The 15,829-nt window shown below is 46.3% G+C and overlaps 1 protein-coding gene across 9 annotated transcripts in view; it reads right to left on the reverse strand.

The window, feature by feature from the left end:
* OMA1 (OMA1 zinc metallopeptidase) overlaps window positions 1–15,829 on the reverse strand; it is a 70,513-nt gene that overhangs the window by 39,514 nt on the left and 15,170 nt on the right. For 7 of the 9 annotated variants that reach the window (XM_020993131.2, XM_020993128.2, XM_020993129.2 and 4 more), the window contains exons 2-3: window positions 12,934–13,451; window positions 108–336 (exon numbers count right to left, since the gene is read on the reverse strand). In XM_020993131.2, the coding sequence (XP_020848790.1) occupies window positions 108–336; window positions 12,934–13,430 (726 nt within the window). In that variant the 5' untranslated portion in view covers window positions 13,431–13,451. Of the gene's footprint in view, window positions 1–107; window positions 337–2,198; window positions 2,372–5,230; window positions 5,319–12,933; window positions 13,452–15,829 lie in introns of those variants that run through there. The other 2 variants (XM_078156668.1, XM_078156669.1) reach the window with 2 other exon arrangements.

Below are 15,829 nucleotides of genomic sequence, written 5' to 3' on the forward strand. Positions count from 1 at the left end.
TCTGAGGCCGACCCACGTCTCACACAGGCCCTTCTGGACTCACTTTAAATGAAAGGTTATGTCAGGAACATTCTAAAAAGAGGTTTTTCACTCTTTTTACTACTTACTGCATCATATTCCATTTGCGATAACATCATGAATTGCTCCTTCCCCAACACTAGTAACTTTTTCCGTCCTGTGACTGGACTCTCCTCCAGGTGAGTAAAATAAAAGACAACAAACAACACTCCCAAACTACTCAAGCCCAGGAATAACTTCCATTTATTCTTCTTTACACTTTCTTTAAATAGCTCTTTCTTGTTGGGAGGAAGGGTCTGCCACCATTTTCTTATGCCCCTGTTGGAAAGGAAAAAAAATTACAAATTACAGGGAATAAATAACATCAAATATACCAAGTAAATACCAAATACTTTTTATTAGAATTAAATACACTTAAGAGATCTCTTTTGGTTATTTTTTTTTGTAGAGATCTCTTTTGGTTATTTTTTTTGTATCATTCTGTACAGCGGCTATTCATCTTACAAAGCTCTTGACTAAAAGATAACAAAGAGCCAAGTAACACATGACTACACCATCAAACCTTATTCTAAATTGAAATTCTTCAGTTATTCTGAAGCAATCCAAATTTATTAAGAATTGGATACCGAATCTCAGATCAGTTCAGATTCTGGGAAACCACTCCCTGAATCAGAAGCTGCCAAACATCTGGGAGGCTTCAGATCTCCCTCGGCCCAGTGGACACAGACAAAGCCTCAGCACAGCACCGTGGTCCCATTCGTGAGCCCTAAAACTGACTACCAATACATTCAGTGGAGAGTTCCCACCTCTCTGAAAAAGGATGAGTTTTGTTTCACTGTCTGCTTAAAAAGTGGGAAGGAGGGGACACAGAAAATTGGGCAAACAACAGATAGCTATTCCATACAAGGAGAAAGGGGCGTTTCCCAGGCACCATGATTCCAAAAAAGGTCCATGAGACTCCTTTTCTATTAGACTGGAAACATTTCAACAACAACACATAATGCATTAAAAAGAAAAAGTGTGGTTTTTTTATATTCCCTAAAAATGCATTTTTAAAATTATAAAATAAATGGGAAAGTTCAGAATATTCACTATAAAACCCAGAAAAAAGCGTTTTACAAATAATCTTTTATAATCCCTATCTCAAACCTTTCCCTATGACAATCTCTTTTTCACTCGGCTGCCAAAGTGATTTTCCTGAAGCATCTGATCGTGTCACATCCTCCTCTCCCTCCAATAAACTACAGTGGCTTCCTGTTACCCCTCTCTGCTGAACCTGGCTCCTCCTCCTTTCCAATCTCCTCACACTTGAGCTCCCATTCTGTGTTCCAGCCACACTGGCCCCTAAACTCCCTGTTCTGCACCCACGTCCACACCATGGTAGTGGCTGGCCTTGGGCCTGGCATGGTCTCCTTCCTCACGGCTCTCTTCCTCCAAGATTCAACTCAACGCCTCTTTCCTCATGAAGCCCTTGCTAATGCTCCCAGCAGCTAGCACCCTCCCTCCCAAAATGACCTTGTATTATACTTTTGTACACAGCCTGTGTAAACTCATACAGGTATTTTTTATCTCCCCCATTAGACCGTAACCTTCTAATCTGAATCTTACACCATATTCCACATTCGGTCTAAAATGGATTCGTAACCTGAGCATTAAAAATCGTACCATAAAAAAACAAAGGAAAAACAAATGACCGACCTTTCACACCCATGAGTAAGGAGCGAAACCCTAACCAAGCGAAGGAGAGAGGCGATTACAAAAGATAAAACAGGTAACTCTGAATACATGAAATTGAAAGGCCTTTGAATAAACAAATTAACAAACCAGGAAAGATAAAAAAGGGAAATGTTTAGCTGGGCCAATCTTTGCATCAAATACCTTTGATAAGGGTCTGATATCCAAGATAAAGAGATAAGAAGCAGAAGTACCTGAGCAAAAGCCATTCTCCAAAAGGCACCTGGCCAAAGGATGTGAACACGCTGTTCACAAAAGAAATGCAAACTATTAACAACCATATGAAAGAACGCTCTACAGCCACAACAAAAGCAGCCAGAAACAGGGTTCACTAGGCCATGAACAAGGACCCCTCATGGGCCACACACTGACTAGGAAAATCACGTATTCACATTAGCTATGTTTTCGTGTATTGTTGCTTATTTTGTTAAATATTTCCCAAGTACCTTTTAATCTGGTTTGGGCTGCACTGGGGAGTATCGCACACCATATGTTTGACACCTCTGTTCCAACTCACTAATAATATGAGAAATGCAAATAAAACAACCTTGAGGTTTCACCTCACAGCCAGCAAAGTGACAAAGATCACACAATATGGGAACAGTTCATTCTGGAGGGGCTGTGGAAACACAAAGCACATGAATGCATTACTAACGCAGCTGTAAAGTCATCCAACCACTGGAATTGTAGAAAAAAAATACAAGTGCCCAAAGCATCCATATACATTGAACCAGAGATTTCACTGTTAGGGACATAAACCAAGGAGATCAATGACAAAAAGAAAGGCCCCACAAACATCTCACAACGGAGAGCAGCGCTTTTTGTGACTCAAAGATGGGAGACCAAGCGCGTGGAACATCACAAATAAAATCAGCTTTTGATGACAGATTAGCTAGTTTTGTGGGGTTTTTTTTCCTTCTTCCTCTTTTTATTATTCTCTCTTATAAAGGATGGTTCTCTGGGAGTGGGTGAGATGCAAAAGGACATGCAGGTGATACAAAAACAAAAGATATCAATAAAAATTACTGAATTTTCTCTGAAAGGTTTGTATTTATCTTCATATCCCGGGACTTAGCACAAAGCTTCACACATAAGTTAGTTAGTAAATGCTTTAGCTTGTGGGCCTGGTTTTGCCAAGTGAGGTACAACACACAGCTATACTTGAAAAGTCTTCAGACAAAGCATCTGAATGGATATGGCATAAGTTTTATTTTGAAGGACATCTACGATACATTTTAAAATAAATCAAATAAATCTCATATCAGAAAATTAGGAGCCTGAAAAATGACATCTGCATTTTCTTTCCTTAAAAAAGTTTCCCAATATTTCTGTCCTAGTAGATGCTAGAATTAAGTTCTTTCTTTCACTGCTATCAGTCTTACTTGGCTGAGCAAATACTGGTTTTGACATTCCTGTTTCCAATGTCCTTGAAATTAATGTGACATTGCACATTACCAGACATTCACATACAGCTCTGGAAATTAGGTTGGCTTCTCTCCTGTGCCTCTAATGGTGGAATACATATCATAAACCAAAACATATAAAAGGAACAAAGCTTCATGTTATTGAGAAAGAGCCAATGATTCCCACTTTTGTGACATAATATTTTCTGAGAACACACAAGTGAATGGAGTACGTACTTATTTTCTTAAGGATTTTCAACCAAGCTTTTAATGGAAAAATGCTAAAATGTCGGTTTTGCTTCCCTGTACATTACGACGGATGGTTCTGAACAGAGATGCGCGCCAGCATTGCTGATGCTCACGGAGCCATGGCACTCATGCATTCTGATCAAACATCCATGAAAACCATCAAATCAACGAGTAAAGACAGTAAGAAAAAAGCCCAGAGGTTTACTAGGCATTGTGAAATTACTGGAATATCAACTGTGAGACAGAAAAAACAGGAATTGATTCTCTGTCCTGGTTGTACTTTATCTCACACCCCCTGACTCGCAGACTGTAGTGGAGGAGTCAAAATATTCTTTCCAGACCTTGCCCACCTTCACTTATCACCTTCTCCTCCTCTGAGGTTTTTGGATCAAGTGAGGGGTTTGGAAGGATGGGAGCCATTGTGGCCTGCTTGTGGACCTCTGGGAAGGAGCTGGTAGATCAGGAGAGCGTGATGGTAAGAAAGAGAGTGGAGATCAGAGTGCAGCGGGTGACTGGAAGAGCCGAGGAGGGATTGGTTCAGGGACAGATGTCAAGGAGACTGCCTTTTGTCTGAGACTGGAATGAATTTATCACCCGAATCACACCCTTTTGGCTCTTATCACCTTGCATCCTCCATGACTTCAGTGCCTGGGTCACAGTCTTTCTTTCCTCTCCATCTCCTGCCCTAATATTTGGGGACCCCTTCAAGTACCCCAGCTTCTCCCACAACCAACTCCTCCACTCCACCTCACTTCACCACCCCCTACACTGCTCTACTTCCATGTTTGTGAAGTCTGAAACTCTTTTCTCTGATAACAATCATTTTTCACTGCATTATTCTCTTGCCTCACAACACCCTTCCAACCTCATACTTCCTCCCCACCATGATGTCCAATCTGTCCACCCCTGTGTCCTTTCCTTCACTATCACCCTCCCACTCCCCTCTCTTGACCCCTTGGTTAGCTGACTCAGCTCTACACTCTCCTCTATCCAGGATGCCCTCCAGCCTTGTCCTACGGCCAATCACACCTGGCCAAGCCCCAATACTGACTGTGGGCACTGCCAACTTCTTGATTCCTTAAAGAAGATAAAGGAAATCACAAAACTGCTGACTGGGCCCTCCAGAAATGTATGTCATCTGCCTTCAAGTGGGCCCTCACTCTAACAAAATAGACACTCTATTCCTCCCAAACTGATTTGCTATCCCATGCTCCACAGCAGCTTTCCAAACCTACTCATCTCTCCTCTAGCCTCCCACAGCATGCCCTTCCCCTACTGTCTTAGCTGGGGCACCCCTGCCCAGACAGCCTGGCCCTCTCCCTTCCTCCTCTCACATACTTGCACTTCTATCCCCACCATCTCCCTCTTCATTCCAGTCTCAGACAAAAGGCAGACTCCTTGACATCTGTCCCTGAACCAATCCCTCCTCAGCTCTTCCAGTCAACCGCTGCACTCTGATCTCCACTCTCTTTCCTATGATCACTCTCCCCTGATGTACCAACTCCTTCCCAGAGGTCCACAAGCAGGCCACGATGGCTCCCATCCTTCCAAACCCCTCACTTGATCCAAACATTCCTGTTCCCTATTGCCCCATGTTTCTTCTTCCCTTCGTGGCTAAACTCCTTAAGAAAGTCATCCACACAAGTTTCAGTGAAACCTGGGAAGACCTGTACAAAGTGATGCAGAGTGAAGTGGGTGGACCGTAGGAGAACAGTTTATATAATAACAACCCTGTAAAAGCAAATAACTTTGAGAGACTCAAGATCTCTGACTAACACAAGGACCAACCATGATTTCCTAGAATGATGATGAAACCTGCCACCCACCTCCTGAAAGAGAGACAATGGACTCGGTGCAGAATGAGACCGATGTCTTTGACGTGGTCCAAGTGGGAATCTGGCTTTGTTGCCTACGTGGATTTCTTACAAGGATTTTGTTTTTGTTGTTGTTTTTCCTCCCAACTGTAGGGGAGAGGGCAGAGGAGAAAAAAAGAGAAAATTTGTGTTCATTTTCTAAAAATCAGATTTAACTAAAAAGTAATCAGTGCCTCTACCTCCTCTCCTCACTCAACTCTAAAGTCTGTGCAGTCCGGCTTCCATTTCATCAATCAAATGAAATCGTCCTTTCCAAAGTTACCAATGATCTCTCAGTTGCCAAATGTAACAGCCTTTTCTCCATCTTGAATTTCTTTTATATTTCTGTAACATCTGACACTATCAATAGATCACTTGACCAATAAACATTTACCAGACACCTACTATGTGCCAGGCAATGTGCTAAGCACTGGGGATACAAAAAAAGAGGCAAAAGACAATTCATGGCCTCAAGAAGTTTACAGTCTAATGGGGAAGACCACACATAAATACATACAAAGTAAGCTATGTACAGGATAAATAGGAAATAATTAACAAAGGGAAGGCACTAGAATGAAGAGGGGTTGCAGAAGGCTTCTAGTAAAAGATGGGATTTTAGTTGGGACTCCAGTAGCTGGAGCAGAGAAGGAAGAGCATTCTGGGCATGACGGACAGATGGAGAAAATGCCCGGAGCCAAGGGATGAAGGGTCTTATTCGAGGCACAGCTAGGAGGCCTGTGTCCCTCATTCAAAGAGTACATGTCAGAAAGTAAGGTGCTATGTAAGAGGGGGATATGTTAGCAAGGGCTTCAGATGCTAAACAGAGGATTTTGTCTTTGATCCTGGAGTCGATAAGGAGCCACTGGAGTTTACTGAGTGGGGTGGGTAGGTGATATGGTTAGACTTGTACTTTAGGAAAATCACTTTGCTGGCTAAATGGAAGAGAGATTGGAGTTGGGAGAGACCTGAGGCAGGCAGATGCCCCAGCCCCTCTGGCAGCATTCCAGGCATGAGGGGATGACGGTCTATACCAGGGAGTGGCAGCACAGAGAGAAGGGGACACATTCAGGATACGCTGCAAAGGTGCTCGGCTATTTGTTTGGAGGGGATGTTGAGAGACGAGGAGTCCAGGAGGACATCGAGGTGGGAAGCCTGGGGCACTGGAAAGAAAGGCTCACCCTCTACAGTAATAAGGAAGGCAGGAGGTGGGGAAGGGTTGAATTTGAAGACATCCACTAGACATCCCGTTCGAGACGTCTGAAAAGCAGCTGGAGATGTGAGACTGGAGGGCAGCAGAAAGGCTGGGGCAGGACAGGTCGATTTGAGAATCTTCAGCATAGAGATAGTAATTAAATCCATGGGAGCTGGTGTAGTAATATAGAGGAAGAGGACAGAGCCTTGCAGGACATCCAGTGTTACTGGGTATGGCCCAGGTGAGGACTCAGCAAAGGAGACAAAGAAGGAGCAGAGAGGTAGGAAGAGAACCAGCAGAAAGAGAAGTGTCCTGAAAACCTCACCCTCTCCCCTTAGATATTCTCCCCTCTCTACATTTTCACAGCAATGAACACATTCTCTACATACTTTCTCCTGGTTCTCCTCTCACCTGTCCAACTATTCCTTCTCAGTCTCCACTGCTGGTTCATAGTCAAAGACATGTCCTCTGTGAGTATCCCCCAAAATTCTATCCTGGGCTCCCTTCTCTTTTCACTTATCTCACTTGAGGACCTCATGAGCTGCTCTGGTTTATCATCTTCATCTCCACAGCACTAATTTCTCTCCTTAGCTACTCAACATGTACAAAAGTTGAATTCATTACCCTCCACTCAAAACCCTTCCCTCTTCCCAATCTCCCTATTATTGTAGAAAGCCCCATCTATTTCCCAGTCACCCAGGCCCCAAACCTCGCTCTCACCCGTAGAGCCAATCCACCGTCAAATCTTAGTGTCTCTCCCATCACAGCTGTCACGCACTCCCCTTCTCTCTGCTCACAGCCACAGTCTCAGCGCAGGCCTTCATCGCCTCTCACCCGGTCTGCCGCACCAGCCCCCACACACGCCTCTCCCCTTGCTAAGGAGCTTTAGTGCTCCCCGTGACTTCCAGGATCCAATGAAAACTCCTCTGTCTAGCATGTGATAATAGTGGCTAGCATTTATACAGCACCTTAGAATCTGCAAAGTGCCTTACAAATATTATCTTTTTAAAGCCTCGCAATTATCTAGGAATGTCCCTATTTTACAGATGAGGAAATTAAGGCAAACAAAAGTTAAACGACTTGCCCAGAGTCACACAGCTAGTATGTAACTGAGGCCAGATTTGAACTCAGGTCTTTCTGACTCCAGATCCAGTGCTCCATCCACAATACCATATGGGGGCCTCTTTAAACTATTTCCTTCCCATGTTTCCTATATTCCTACATCTTATTCCCTTATTCCACACCCTCTCACAAGCCACTCACTCTCCCATCCCCGTGTCTCTGTACTGCCTGCCTCTCATACCTGGAATGCCCCTGTACCCTCACCTCCGCCTGTTTCCCTGGTTTCCTTTAAAGCCCATCTTTCTGAAGGAAGTCTTTCTCAGGCCCCACCACCTAAAGCTTCTCCTTTCAAATTACTTTTCCTCTACTCCATATAGATCTGCTATATACCTAGTCATTTCATGTTGTCTCCATTAAAATGTACGCTCATGAGAGCAGGGACTATTTTTTTCCCCTTTCTTTGTATTCCCAGAAATTTAGAGCAGTGCCTGGCACTTAGTAGGAGCTTAATGAATGCTCACAGACTGACAACCAACCAACTGCCTCTGGGCCTGTCTAGACATAAGCTCTTGCTGAGCTCCACTAGCACCTTAAAGCTGCGTTAGAGGAGCTGGGGGGAAGGGGAGGGAGGGAGCTCATAAAAGCAAAGGCTAATGACAAAATAACAGGGGTCCAAAAAGATAAAAATTTTATGTGGACCCGGGATAGTGGTTTCCAGTCCACCAGGGTCAAAGAAAAAAGTGGCTTAACTAGAGAAAGCAAGCGCATAGGCTGACGTAAAGAACTTTTTAATTATGGGATGATGAATCACTAGGACAGACACTAGAAAACATCACATATTTCTTAAAACTCCGGCGGTTTAAGAGGGAACATGAGGAGCAATAACGATGGAAAGAAAACTACCCGGGAAAGACTGCAGCACTTTGTGGCCAGGATCACTGAGGGATGCCATGGCTCAGAACCAGTGACAGAGTGAGCAGCCCCAACAGAGAAGGGCAGAACCAAGACACACAACTGGCCAGGCGGGCACGGCAAATGCGCACACATGTTAGCATTACTTGTTACTAGGATTGTGCTGGTGCTTTTTTTATTTGGGGGAAGGATTGGCAACTAGAGACAGAATGGCCAGGAGAAAGAGAGAAGGAGAAAACAAATGAGATTACTAGAGCATCTTTAAAAATGCAATGATGAGAACAGAAGTTAGTTCAAAGAAAAATGCAGATGAGCAGGACAATTTTGAAAGTAAAAGGTTGGGTTTATTACATGTGTGTATATGTATATATATATATGTGTGTGGGTGGGTCTGTGTGTGTGTGTGTGTGTGTGTATATATACATATACACACATACACACACATATATACACACACACACATCTATTTTTTAAGCAAGCGTACATAATAGAGATTCATTGCTTCACACAGCTTTCTCTTCTATTTTGCATATGAAAATATTCTTTTTTTTGGTGTTCATTAAAATCAATATAGAAAAAATTTAAGGGGCAGCTAGGTGGGACAGTGGATAGAGCATGAGCCCTGGAGTCAGGAAGACCTGAATTCAAATCCAGTCTCAGACACTTGACACTTACTAGCTGGGCAAGTCACTTAACCTCGATTGCCTCACCAAAAGAAAAAAAAAATTTAAAGGAACTTGGACTGAGGTAGGTTATATGAGATAAGTTAATAAGATTCCTTCTACTTTTATGATTCATTATTTCCAACTTCCACATACTGACAAGGGGTGTTTGCAGGGGGGGAAGGGAACAAGCATTTATTAAGCACCTATGTATTACGTGCCAGGCCCTGTGCTCAGTGCTGTACAATGATTATCTCATCTGACCCTCACAACCACCCTAGGAGGCAGGTGTCCTAATAACACCCCCTTTTACAACTGAGGAAATGGAGGCAGACAGAGCTTAAGTGACTTGCCCAAGGTCACACAGCTAGAAAGGGTCTGAGGCAGGATTTGAACTTGGGTCTTCCCAACTCCAGGAGGGCACTCTAACAGCAGTGCCCCAGCTGCCTCGCAAGCATTCATCTCATCTAAGGATCTGACCAAGAAGCACCAAACTGACATGTCTTGTAATTTTTGTCTGCAAGTTCTAAAAGTGAGCCTTAAAACAAGGCACTCGTTCTGGAGACGTGAGCAGAGAGCCAACATTTCTATGCCATAAATTTCTGTTTCACGTTTCATGACTAATTCATGGTCAAGAGTAGACCTCCAAGATGGACTGTGGGAGGTGGCAGGCAGGGCTCGGGAGCCTCGCTTCTCACAGGGCTCCCCACAATCAGGCGGGGTTCCCTCCTGCCTCCTCAGCTCCTTCTGGTCCAGACAAGCTGTGCTCAAAGGTTCTAGGGCCAGCCAATGAGCCTGCTGGGCCGCTGCCAGTGACTGCGGACAGATCTCACAGAACAGGAGGGCCCCGGGCCTGGAGGGGGCAAATGAGATCCTGAACATCCAAAAAGACAGGGCTGTGGGCTTGTCTTTGACTCCTGAGAAAATTCTAGACTCTAGTAGTGAAGAGACGGCCAGAAAACCAGCAGCCTAGATGACAGCTACACCCCCGGGCTGAATCCAACTAGATGACACCTAAAAAAGAAGCAATAAGCACAAGAGGCTGGCACCGTGAAGGGCAGAGCTGCATGGGTGGGGGGAAGGCCAGCCACAGGCCCAGGTCACCCCTCCATGCCTGCACATTCACACGTGCATGCCTGTGCGTGCCTGTGTCGTGTTCATGTGTGTGCACAAAGCAGGCCAGGCCAGACTAAGCACGCTTCTTACGCTGACATGGTTACTAAGCTGGTTAAAGGAAAACAGGCAGGAAATGCCCTCGACTGAGTCCTGCTGGATTTCTGCCAAGGGTTTCACAAAAAGGCCTCAGGCTGTCACTGTGGAAGAACCGCAGTCGTGGGAGAGACGACCACACAGGCCGAGGAGGCAGAGCTGCCTGAGTGGCTGGACGCAGAGAAGAGCCAGAAGTGGCTTGGCGCCAACGTAAGGCAACACGTGGTGCCACGGAGAGAGGCAGTGGCCTGCAATCAGGAAGGTCTGGGTTCAAAACCTGCCTGAGTTTCTTCATCTGTAAAAGGAAGGTAAGAACTGCACCTATCTGGTGCACTGGATAGAGCCACCAGCCCTGGAGTCAGGAGGACCTCAGCTCAAATCTGGCCTCAGACACTTACCAGCTGTGTGACCCTGGGCAAGTCACTTAACCCCAATCGCCTAAAAAAACTGTTAAAAGGGGGCAGCTAGGTGGCGCAGTGGATAGAGCACCAGCCATGGAGTCAAGAGGATCTGAGTTCAAATCCAGCCTCAGATACATGATACTCACTAGCTCTGTGACCCTGGGAGAGTCACTTAACCCCAACTGCTCTGCAAAACAGAACTGCACCTATCACCCAGTGTGGTTGTGAAGATAAAATGAGATACTTGAAAAGTTCTTTATAAACTTTAAAGTGTCACTGTGATGACTGCCCCAGGGATCTGCACTTGGCCCTGCATCACTGAACAGAGTTACCAATGATTTGGGTAAAGGAAGAAATGGCATGCCTATCAAATCTGCAGATGACCCAAAGCTGGGAAAGAAAATCAACACATCACAAGATGGTTAAGATCCAAAAACACCTGGTGTCTTTACTAGACTGCAATCTCAAGGAGTCGGGGGCATGTGGAGGCCAACAAGCCCTCTCAGTGCCCCCAAGAGGATAAGGAGGCAGTGGGGTCCTGGTGGGTCGGGCTGAAGTCGAGAAGGGCACTGATAAGCCAAAGAGATAGTGGACAGCAGGCAGAAGGCGGATGCTTGCCATGAGGAACGGCGGAAGGAGACACGTCTCCAAGTACGTAAAGGGCTATCGTGCAGAAAAGTGATGAGACGGATTCTGTTCCGTCACTTGGGACCAGCCCAGGAGCAGGACAGGAGGTACAAGGTCAGACTTCGACATCCTTGCTGGATGTCAATCAGAACATCCTGACAATCGGAGCTGTCTCAGAGGGGAAGAGGCTGCCTGAGGAGATCGGCAGCTCCTGCCTCTTCAAGCCCTCCCTGCGCTGGGGAGCCTTCCTCCAGCCTTTCTTCAGCCTCCACTACTTCTGAGAGTCACAGAACTTCAGAGTTCAAAGGAACCTCCACCTCCAGGGTCCCTCCTGTTCTGAAATTCTATCATTCTTTAATTAAGCCTAGCTCCACAAGCAAGTCAGTTTGCATGTGGTAAGGACCCACTGATTGTCAGGCACTCTGGGGCGAAAAAGAAAAGGCAAAAACAGTTCCTGCCCTGCAGGCGCTCACAGTCTGTCTAATGGGGGAGATGACACCCAAACAACTGTGTACAAACAAGACAAACTGGTGTAGTCTCCGAGGAAAGACTTCTCCAAAGCAGGTAAGATTTTTGCTGGGACTCACGCAGGAAGCCAAGGGCAGCAGGAGGTGGAGGGGAGCAGGGAGAGAATTCCAAGCCTGGGGACAGCCAGGGAGAAGGACAGGGTCAGGAGACAGAGGATCAGCAAAGAAGCCAGCGTCACTGGGATGAGCATGCAGGCAATAAGACAGAAGAAGCCTGGAAAGGTGGATCACGAAGGGCTTTGAATGTCTAACAAAGGAGTCTTTACTTGATGCTGGAGGTGATGGGGAGCCACAGAAGTTTATTGAGTGAGAGTGTAGGGGGTGACACGATCAGATCTGCACTTTAGGAAAATCATCGTAGTGGAGTGGGGACAGACTCAAGGCAGGCTGACCCACCAGGAGTGATAGAATTGTCCAGGTGTGAGGTGACAGGGGCCTGAACCAGGACAGGGGCACCAGCAGAGGGTGCACAGGAAAGAGGTTATAAGGGCAGAAGCAACAAGAGTTTACACCAACTTGGATGGGGGGGGGGTCCAGGATGACCCCTCCACTGTGAGCCCGAGGGGCTGGGAGGACACTGGTGCCTCTGCAGCAGCAGGGAAACCATTCCAGAGGACTCACGATAAAAACTGCTCTCCACCTCCAGACAGCGGTCACAGACTCAGAGAGTGAGGCACAGACCCAGTTAATGTGGGAGTTTGTTTTGCTTGACTATATCTTTACAGTAGGTTTTATTTGTCTTGCTTTCTCAATATGTGGGGGAGGGAAAAGTGGGAGGGAGAGAATTCAAGACTGAAAATACGATAAAAATGAATTTTTAAAAATAGTAGGGAAGTTAGGAAGAGAAGAGGGTTGCAGGGGGGAGAAGACAATGAATTCTGTCTGGGCCTACATTCTAAGACTCTTTAAACGTTAATATTCTATAACTCTAAGCACTCTCGTAAATACAGAAATGTATAAAATGATGCAGAATCAACAATCACTTAAATTTATGCTAAGTGCAGCTGGCTTGAGGTATTTCTCTTTAAAAGAGCCAGCGTTCCCCACACTCTAAAGCACAAGAGCGAACAACAAAGTATTTCACCTGCCAACAACGATGGCAAGAAGTTTCTGTGCCGGCTTCAGGATGAGCCAGAGAAGAGGAGCGGGCGCAGCCCGGAGCCTCGATGACGTGTGGAGACTGCTGACGTCTCTGATCCCCTTCCCAGGGACGAAGCGGGAGAGCCCGAGGATGGCACTTCCCTCCAGCGATCTCTGCCTCGAAGAGCAGTAGGGCCACCCAGGGCAGCTGCTCATCTTCTTCCATGTTTCTCCGCTTTGGGCACTGAAAAGCCATCCTTGGCCGCTCTTACAGGTCCTAGAGAAGGGAGAACTTACCCTCGGTAAACAAGTGAGCCCAGGGCTCCTCCTCAGGCTCTGTCCCTGGCATTTGTCTGCCACGTGGTTCACTAGCACCTGATGAGGACTCTTTGAAGTCAGCCACCAATATGCTCTAGGAGAGTTTCTCCAGTTAGTCGGTGAAGCTAACTGCAAGAAAACACAGTTTCTACTAGAAGACTGTAGGCCACAGATGGTGTTCATTTTTCCTTTTGCTTGATTATCCTAGAACATAGAAAGGAAACTATAAATATATCTGGAAAATACCTGCAACTTAACTGAAAATTTTATTTATTTAACAGGGATTCAGGTTACTGCTCACTTAACACAACTCCAGTTAAAGTGACCAAAGCATTTCCCCACACTGTGGCCCTTCAGGGACACCTTTCAATGACACAAAAGGTAACAGAGTGGAGTATTTCCCAAACTGTTCTGGTCTGAACAGACAGTCTGGGCCATGGGATAAAGGGAAAGAGAGGGAAATTTAGGAAGAAGAAAATGGAGCCTGTTGTCCTGCAGGAAAAAATGGCCCATGTACTAAGTAGTTAGGACATGCAGATAATTAGCATCTTTCCCCACATCAAGAGAAACCTAAGGAGATTCTCAGGATGTTCCCCACCCCTCCCCCTAGAGAACTCATGGAGGCCATGGACATGGAAATCATTTATCACAGAATCATAGACTCAAGAGCTGCCAGAGACCTAAGCAGCCATGCAGGTCAACCCACGGACCCAAGAAATTCCTGCTACAATACACCCAACAAGCAGGCATCCAACCTGTGCTTGGAGATATCCATGGAGAGGGAACCCATTCCACTTCTGAACACGGCTAATTGTGAGCAGGTGTTTCTGGATATTAGCCTCAGTTTACTTTCCTGCCACTACTACCCTGAGCTCTCTGTCTGGTCCCCTGGGGCCAAATAGCCATTTAAATCACCTGCCTTCCAGGCAACCATCCTCCTCATTCCCCTCCCACTGCAACTCTGGACTCGGCCTCAGGAGCTCTGACAAGTGAGTCTTGGCCTAATCTACTTCCTGGCCATTTCCAAACCATGCCAGCAAGTGCACACTCTCACCTTTTACCTTATACCCCATTAGAATGTAAGTCCTCCAGGGCAGGGGTTAACTTGCTTGTGTTTATAGAGTTCTCTCCAAGAGCTCTTCTCCCTCCCCCAGATAATAAGCACTTGATAAATGCTGTATCATTCAAGCCTAATAATCCTACGAATACCTGAAGCCAGCTGCCAGGTCTACCTCGAGTCTCCTCTTCCCTAGGTTAAGCCAGACCAGTTCCTTCAAGCCATGCTCCTACACCCAGATGCCAGGTCCTCCCCTCCGGCTGGCCCTCCCCTGGTCACTCCAAAGCTTATCAACGTCCTAATGCCCCAGTGCATACAACCGAAGACAATACTCCAGAGCAGGTGTGAGAAGGGCAGAGCACAACAGGACCACCACCTTCCTAGTCCTACAGACCATGTCCCTCTTAAATGCAGACCCAATGCTCACTACAGAAGATCCCAGATCCTTTCGGAACTGCTATAGTCTGTTAGGATGACTGTCTGAAGGGCAGGCGACCCAGCTCCCACAACCCTCCTTTCAGCAAAACCTGACCAAATCATGATCAAAAAATACAATGAGATGGGGCAGCTAGGTAGCGCAGTGGACAGAGCACCGGCCCTGAAGTCAGGAGGACCTGAGTTCAAATCCGGCCTCAGACCAAACACTTGACACTTACTAGCTGTGTGACCCTGGGCAAGTCACTTAACCCTAATTGCCTAAAAGCAAAAAAAAAAAAAATACAATGAGAAACCACCACAGGCACAGCTTCACCCCTGGGACTACAGAAGAAGTCAGCCTCCAGAGGCCGGAGGGCCAGAGAAAGGGAGTCCAGCCAACAAAGCCAGCACTGGCCTACCACTTCCTCCCAGCACACCCCGATGGAGCCTGCAAGCTTCTGAGTCTAGAAGTCCCCTGAGAAAGCCCCTAAATGTGGGGCTTATGGGTGGGGTGGAGTGCTGGAGAGTGGCTACAGTAGGGCAGCCCAGCACAGCTTCAAGCAAGAGTCCCAAAGAGCTCCCAATGGGCCAGAGCAGGCACAGGGACTTGGAGATCCATCCCTGACATTTCTGTCCAGAGATGCTAAAGAGGGTCCTGAAAAATCCAGAGGGCCAGCATAGGACCAACCAACCCACCCGCCCAAAAACGAAGCAGGGAGTGAATAATGGTCCTGATACAAAGGCCCAGTGAGGAACTAAGGTTGGAGAGCTGAGAGAAAAGCAAAGAAAACAGTAACTGGTGTCAAAAATCGTTGTACATGCAGAGATCTCTACAGCAAACGGAAGCGCTAAGTCTTGGCTACCAAAAAGAAGTTGACCTGCACTGACAGAAGGCATTTCCTCTCTGGGAGCTCCCAAAGATAGCCCTCAGATCACAGGTGCAGCCCCGCCTCTTTTTTCATGGGTAGGTAAGGCTTACTACTAACAATTATCTGCACCTGGAAGGATAAAAGCACCTGAAATATTAGTCCCTTTGACATATTTCACGTTTCCCCTCGGTCTTCACGTGCACAGTAAAGAGAGGCTTTGCTCCATGTTACCTTCAGCT

Source organism: Phascolarctos cinereus, unplaced genomic scaffold, assembly GCF_003287225.1.
Source record: "Phascolarctos cinereus isolate Bilbo 61053 unplaced genomic scaffold, phaCin_HiC Scaffold_5;HRSCAF=322, whole genome shotgun sequence".
NCBI lineage: Eukaryota > Metazoa > Chordata > Mammalia > Diprotodontia > Phascolarctidae > Phascolarctos > Phascolarctos cinereus.